The sequence below is a fragment of the Muscardinus avellanarius genome, assembly GCF_963383645.1.
Source record: "Muscardinus avellanarius genome assembly, chromosome: 6".
Taxonomy (NCBI): Eukaryota; Metazoa; Chordata; class Mammalia; order Rodentia; family Gliridae; genus Muscardinus; species Muscardinus avellanarius.
Window position 1 is genome coordinate 43,693,907 of NC_137791.1, and position 7,514 is coordinate 43,701,420.

General features: G+C 42.9%; 1 protein-coding gene across 1 annotated transcript; it reads right to left on the minus strand.

Annotated features, from left to right (window-relative positions):
• Positions 1–1,715: 1,715 nt before the first annotated feature.
• On the minus strand, positions 1,716–4,902 carry RPL34 (ribosomal protein L34). The gene is made up of 4 exons (XM_080697104.1): positions 4,833–4,902; positions 4,639–4,738; positions 3,548–3,651; positions 1,716–1,898 (listed from the first exon to the last, which is right to left on the minus strand). Exons 1-4 carry the CDS (start codon positions 4,895–4,897, stop codon positions 1,814–1,816), a joined length of 354 nt encoding a protein of 117 aa, XP_080553230.1. The 5' UTR covers positions 4,898–4,902; the 3' UTR covers positions 1,716–1,813.
• Between the last annotated feature and the right edge of the window lie 2,612 nt (positions 4,903–7,514).

The following is a 7,514-nucleotide window of genomic DNA, read 5'->3' on the forward strand; positions in this document are numbered from 1 at the left end:
CTGCAGGATCACAGACCACCTCAGTGTAGAACATAGTAGTGTGTCATGGGAAAATAAGTGGTTTACCCACCTTATAGATCAAGGCTTTCAGGGGCAGTCTACGTCTGAGTTACATCCCCAGCCCTTTTAAATTTTCAGTTACACTGACCTCAAACTGGAGATGCTCCTGTCCCAGCCTCTTAAGTACTGGGGGTTACAGGTTTATATGCTACCAAGCCTAGCAAAAATATCCTTTAAATGTTGTGACTAAACACAATGCAGGATACTATTATCCTGGCTGCTTAACAATTTTCAGGATTGGCAGGTATTTGGTATCTCAACTGCACATTAATGTTAAGGCTCCCCAGTCAAGACTCCTAAGCTGTGTGCAGAAACCCTAGCAACAGGTACAAATTCTCTGGGTACACACTTGTGTAAATAGGGGTATAAAGGTGCCATAAAATTTTGGAAGACTAATGTTTGGTTCTCAGTCAAGTATAGGCTGCCACTGTGGTGCTACTTACCAAATGTACCTATGAAATCCTCAAAATTGTTCAAATGCCATTTAGCTACTCACTAGTTGTGACCTCTTCTGCAAAATGTTTTAAAATTTTTTACCTAGAGCCAGGTGTGGTGGCGCACACTTGTAATCCCTGCACTTGGGAGGCGGAGACAAGAGGATCGCCCAGGTTCAAAGCCAGCCCTGCTGGCCTAAGAGACTGTTTCCAAATAAAAAGTATATAATAGGTCTGGGAATGTAGCCCAGAGGTAGAAGGGATTCCAGGAACCCCAGTACCACCAAAAAAAAAAAAAAAAAAAAAAAAAAAATTTACCTAGAACTTAGGGTTTCTGCCTTTTACCCTTATACATATTCCTTGGCTTAAACAGTCAGTGCAGTAGTAGCACATGCCTATAACCCCAGTACTTGGGAGTCTGAAACAAGATTGCAGGTTCAAGGAAAACCTGAGAGAGTCAAACCCCATTTCTAAATAAAAAAGCTGGGTTAACTCTTAACTCACCTGTCCATCCTCAGTACCAAGAGTTGCCAACAGCATTAGGTAGTTATTACAAAGAAAATGTAAAGCCCACCTTTTTTTGTATGGTACCGTAAATGGAACCCAGGGGCATTCCACCTATGAGCTACACCCCCAGCCCATTTTTTAATACTTTTTTTTAATTTTTGAAACAGGGTCTCAACGAGTTGCAAAGGGCTTCTTTAAGTAGCAGAGGCCATCTGAAAACCACGACCCCTCCTTAACGGTGGGATTACAAGTGTGTGCCACCATGCCCGGCAAAACCCATCTTTTAATGTCTCGACCTGGAATACAGATTCAATGCAAATCAATATTTCACTAGATCCATGTTTTATATTTAAATCCTCAACAACTTAGCAAGATCCCGTTTCAAAAGGTGGGGTTGGGGGTGTAGCTTGGAGGTAGAATGTCCCCTGGATTCAATCTCTGGTATATATAAAAGGTAACCAATTAAAAATCACGAGTCCTCAAGGCCAGGTGTGGTGGCACCCACTTGTAATCCCAGCATTCAGGAGGTGGAGACCAGAGGATGGCATTTCGCAGACAGCCTCAGCTACTTAGCAAGGCCCTTCGCAACTCAAGTGAGACTGTTTCAAAAACAAAAAGAATAAAAAATAGGACTAGGGGTATAGCTTGGAGGTACAATGCCCGAGTTCCACCCCCAGTACCGCAAATAAATAATAAATAAAATCATGAGTCCTCCACGAGCAGAGAAACCAAACCTTTAGTAACTAATACAAATCACAACAGAAGCAACACACAACAAGCATTTTGATTTTTATTACTTAAAGAAGATCCATTTATTTAGCTTTCTGACTCTGTGCTTGTGCCTTCAACACTTTCACAACGATTTTCTGCTCCTCAATAAGGAAAGCACGCTTGATTCTAGAAAAGAAAACATTTAATGAATATCTCTAAAAGATGAGATTCATTTACTACTAAACACAGGATAAGAATAGTATTAAAAAAACAGCAAACCAATCAAAGGGCTCAGCAGAGCAAATGGAACTCACTAGAGTGAAATCCCAAACCTGCTCTTCCCTGCACTGCTGTTTAGCAGTTAACTCCTAAGTCAACGCTAGGACTTCCAAGTCAGGATACACTGTAAAAGCATGCCCACAGATCACTACCACTTAGGATAGTTTTTCTTTTTGTGGTACTGGGGATGGAACCCAGGGGAAGTCCACCTGTGATATACACCGCCAGCCCTATTTTTTAAACAGGGTCCCACACTAAGTTGCGAAGGGCCTAAGTAGTAGCTGAGGCTGTCCGCAAACCGCAATCCCCGTTCAACCTCCCAAATACTGGGATCACAAGCGTGTACCACCACACCACGCCCAGCTAGGATAGCTTCTACTTGGTAATTTCTTTATTATTAGAATCCAAAACATACTATTATTAGCCAAATGTTTAGAATGTTTTGGCCTTATTGAAAATTTTTAGTAAAAGCCAACCAATTGTTGAAAACTAATAAACTATGATTAAGGGGTAAAAGAGTTAGGGCCAGAGAATTTTATCTTTTTTGAGGGTACTGGGGGTTGAACCAAAGTTGTACCTCTGAGTATATCCCATCCCTTTTTATCTTGAAACAGGGTCTTGCTAAGTTGATGAGGCTGGTCTCACATCTACTGTAATCTGCCATTTCAGCCCCCCAAGTAATAGGATTATAGGCTCACACCTTTAGCTCAGCCTAGCGCTCATATTCCCTTATGCTTAGTAAAGAGAAATTGTATGTGCCAAATCTTTTGTTGATGGCGAAGTCATTTTGTTAATAACTTCACCATCAATTCTGCTGCAGTTTGCTTCTGGCACACTGAAGACTTTCTGCACTAAAGTACACCAACTCTCACATTAAAAAAAGCTTGTTTTGAAAAACGTAAGGCCGTCCACAATCTGACTTTTCTGCTTTTGTTTATCACCTTACAGCCCTCTGCTCCAGCCACACTATAAATATATGCTGCTACTTTGCTCCTAGGGTTTAAGGCTTTTTGCCCTACCTCTACCTATGATCCAGCCAATATAAAATTTCTTGCCTTCCCTACAAATCCTTTTAATTTCTACATCTGGCATGAAGATGCTGCCAAATTCTGACATGATCATCTATTGCTTTGTATAGCCCCAACTGTCTGCAGTCAAGGAAGGATTCTACAACTTGTTGAAAATGAGTTTTCAACTATTCTAATAAAGACTACACTTCTAATAATGACTACAATGCCATGTAGCACGCGCGCACACACACCATTTGCTTAAAAAAAAAAAAAAACCTCATTTCAGCTGAGTGTGGTAGTGCACGCTTGTAATCCTAGTGCTTGGGAGGCTGTGACAGGAGGATCGCGCAGGTTCAAAGCCAGCCTCAGCTACTTAGTGAGGCTCTCAGCAACTTAGTGAGACCCTGTTTCCAAATAAAGTATAAAATAGGTCTGGGAGTATAGCCCAGAAGTAGAAACGCCCCCCTGGGTTCCACCCCCGGGACCCCCCCCCACACAATCAACCAACAAAAAACAACAAGAAACTAACGTAAACATTTTACTTACCTGTCGCGGACACATTTAGCACACATGGAACCACCATAGGCCCTGCTGACATGCTTTTTTGTCTTAGACAATCTCATAAGAACCTTAGGTCTCACAGCACGAACCTGCATAAGGAAAACATTGAAATTATCGTGTGATGCTTTAAAAGAAACAAACCTTCCCTGGATTTCTCTCTCTCTCTCTTTTTTTTTTGCAGTACCATGGCATCTAGGAGCACTCACATCTCTGAGCAACATCCCCAGCCCTATCTTTTATTTTGAAACAGGGTCTCACTGAGTTGCAGAGCCTACGTAGCTGAGGCTGTCTGTGAACCGCGATCTTCCTATCTCAGCCTCCCAAATGCTGGAAATACAAGCATGCACCACCACATCCAGGTCCTTATTATAGATGGTAACTCAAATCCTAAATTAGGCTGTAAATAGAAATGGCATACTGATTTTTCTGAAAGGCTTCACTCCACTTCTCATATTGGTATTTTAAAAGGATCTAGCGGGGCTTGGTAGCGCAGGCTTGTAAGCCAGCATTTGGGAGGCCCAGACCAGAGGATCATGGTTCACAGACAGCCTCAGCTACTTAGTGAGGCAATTCAGTGAGACTGTTTAAAAAAAAAAAAAAAAAAGACTATACTTCTGCAACTTAATAAGATACTGTTTCAAACTAAAAAATAAAATAGGGGTAGGGGTGTTATCCTAGAGGTAGAATGGTCCTGGGTTCAATCCCCAGTACAAGAAAAAAATAAAAAGGTCTATATTTGGTTGGGTATAGGTATGCACGGCACCTCCAGCACTTGAGAAGAAAAGATAGGACTGCAGGTTCAAGGGCAACCTCAACAATGTAATGAGGCCCTGTCTCAAATGAAAAAAATAAAGGGCCGTGGGTGTAGTTCCATGGTACAGTCAATGTCCTAGATTCAGTCCCCAGCACCACAAAATAGAAACAAACAAAATACTATATTCTTGGCAGATTTGGATCTTGGATGTTTAGCTATGTAGCAATCCTCAATTGTCCTAGTGGTGGTGTCTCCTTTACTATACCCACAGGAATCCATGCACAAAGCTTCAACTCTTAACATGTCTCAGAAGAAGACTCACCCCACGCAGTCGGCCTGGGCACACGCCACATGCAGATTTTGGAGCTTTCCCAACCTTCTTGGTATACAGGTAAACAATCCTGTTGCCAGGGGTTCGGGACCTAGGAAGAGAGATGACAGCCAATAGCTCAGCACGGCGTAGAGTAAATGAGTAAATGACAGTATATGTTTAATTTAATTTTGGAAAATACTTACAGCCTTGTTTTGTTAGAGGCTGTATTGTAGGAAAGCCTACGACGATATGTCAAACGCTGGACCATTTTGGGTGCCTAAATTGAAAAATGTAAAGAAATTAAGTTTTCCTACTGTAAATGGAATTTAAACCTCAAAGCATCATCTCAAATTTTCTCTATCATCCCCACATATAACACACCCATATAAATATATACATACATAGCAATAATAACTGATAGACATCTTAAAGTATTCCACGTTTTAAAGCTGTAACTAGAAATGACTGACAGAGACATCGAATGTTGGTTTTTCTTGTGGTAATCAAACACGGTGCTTCGCTAAAATTCTGTTTACCAGGCTCTTTAGAATCCGATTTATCGGCAGTGATATACAGAAAGGTAATACCAAGCAAGTAAAAGAAACACCGGCTTCAATTACGAAAATAAATGAGCTCTGAAGCTGAAACACGACTGTGCCACTTTCTGGCCACACAGCGCGCGGAGGCTGCTCCCTTTCCTCTACAGTGAACTTTCTTAGTTTATACAGCTGCTACGATGATTAAACGTCAACTACCTCTTAATGTAAGGCAAATTTTGGTATTAGAAGACTATCTTTGCAGCACACGTCGTCTTCCTCCACTTACAAATTGGAAATACTTGTTACTCATAAACCGGCTACACACACACAGCTTCCTTGTAACTTGGAGCATGAGCAATACCAACTTTTCTTCATAACCTTGTAACCACTTTACAGAATTTTTAAAGGAAACTGCCTGCATTTGTTGTCACAAGCTCCTTAGCAATACTGACCAAATCCTAGCTAAGAGACACCAAAACCAATACGGAAGGCCAATGTGAGTCTCGAGAGGCCCCTATTTGGTTTGCATCCTCCCTCTTGCAGTAAGTCACTACCCGGGACGGCAGTCCCTCGCTCCCCAAAGCCTAAGGACACCCACGTGAGCGCTAAGCTATGAAAACTCCCGCGACCTCCCCACTCCGCCCGGCCGACCACGGCTGCAGTCACCCCACAGCCCCGGATGGCGAGCTCCGGCTACCCACGGCTTTGGCAGCGCTGCCAGGATCGAGGGGTTTGCGGAGGTAAAAGTAGCCCTCGCTCGTCAGCTGCCCCCCACTGCGCCCCTCACCCTCTACGCCGGCTCAAAGGACTGTTCCCGAGCGCTCGCTACTCCCGCAGCTCCTTGGATGGCGACCGATTGTACACGGAAGATAAACTCAGAGAAGAAGCAAGCTTCCATACCTGTAGACGCCGTCCCCGGAAGAGGAAAAAGAAAATCTTGCAAGTGCAAAGGTCAAGTGAGACTGCGCACGACAGGAAATGACGTAAGGACCAGCGACGGCGGCAGAGAGTGCCGCCATGCTGTACGGCAAATGCCGCTTCTTCCCCTCCCCCCGCCCGGGAGGCGGGATGCTTAAAGCCATCACGTGGGCGGCGTGGGCGGGGATGTACCTTGACCGCGCAAAACCGTGTTACCGGAAAGGTTTTGGAAATAGTTAGAGAAACCAACACAAATCGCAAAGGTGCCAAGTGGATCGATCGGGACAAAAATCAACTTCCTTGAGTTTTATGGGCTCTACGATGGGTCAATCCGAAGGAGCACCAGCTCTGGAGTTAGATTTGGGATTAAATCCCAGTAGACACCTAGCTCATTAGGTGACCCTTGAAGACCTTCCCTTTCTTAAATGTCCTTGTCATTATTCAGAGCACAAGTTTTACAAGCAAATTAGGGGTTTAATCCAGTGTCTGCTAATTACTAGCTATGTTACTTTTGGCAAGTCCTTAAATCTCTAAAAGGAAGATATTAGTAACTGCCCTGCAGTGTTATGTCGGATCAAAGACATCCTGAAGTTAATGCACTTAGCACAGGGTTTTACGCAGAGATAGTGCTCAATAAATGTGTCTAATCTTATGATAATGTACAGAGTTTCTTGAGACTTTAAATGGGAGGTAAAGTTTTGAGCTTGGCGGTAAAGATGAAGAAAAGGGGGGAAACAATCTCTAAAATAGTATATTAACGTTTATATTAAGGGTCTATGTGTGTTTTTTTAAATTAGATCCTTAATTTTCATCCTATTGTCGGAAAGATTCATGGCCTTCAAAAAAGTACTGAATACCTCACATGGACTCTTAAGAGAGAATGCTAAAAAGAGCCTTTAGTTTTTATTTTACATGAGGTTCATTGGAAATATAATGAGAGACTTGAGTGTTAGTTTATTGGAGAGTGCCTTTAGAAAATACAGCCAAAGGGCCGGGCGGTGGTGGCGCAAGCTAGTAATCCCCGCGCTTGGGAGGCTGAGATGGGAGGATCGCACAGGTTGAAAGTCAGCCTCAGCTACCTAGTGAGGCTCTCAGCAACTTAGTGAGACCCTATTTCCAAATAAAGTATAAGAAAGAAAGAAAGAAAGAAAGAAAGAAAGAAAGAAAGAAAGAAAGAAAGAAAGAAAGAAAGAAAGAAAGAAAGAAAGAGAAAGAAAGAAAGAAAATTCAGCCAAGCCAGGTGTGGTGGCTCATGTCTTTACATCCCAGTACTTGGGAGGCTGAGACAGGAGAATGGCGGTTAGCAAATAACTTCAGCTACTTAGGCCCTCCGCAACCTAGTAAGACCCTGTTTCAAAATAAAGAATAAAAGATAGGGCTGGGGGTGTAGCTCCAAGGTAGAATGCCCCTGACTTCCATCGCCAGTAC

What these genes read in the sequence shown, in the direction of transcription:
- RPL34 (XM_080697104.1), bottom strand. Translation starts at nt 4,897, where the DNA reads ATGGTCCAGCGTTTGACATATCGTCGTAGGCTTTCCTACAATACAGCC. An exon ending in GCCTCTAACAAAACAAGGCT is followed by an intron (nt 4,739 to 4,832) that starts GTAAGTATTTTC and finishes CTCTCTTCCTAG; the next exon opens with GTCCCGAACCCCTGGCAACA. An exon ending in GCTAAATGTGTCCGCGACAG is followed by an intron (nt 1,899 to 3,547) that starts GTAAGTAAAATG and finishes TTTCTTTTCTAG; the next exon opens with AATCAAGCGTGCTTTCCTTA.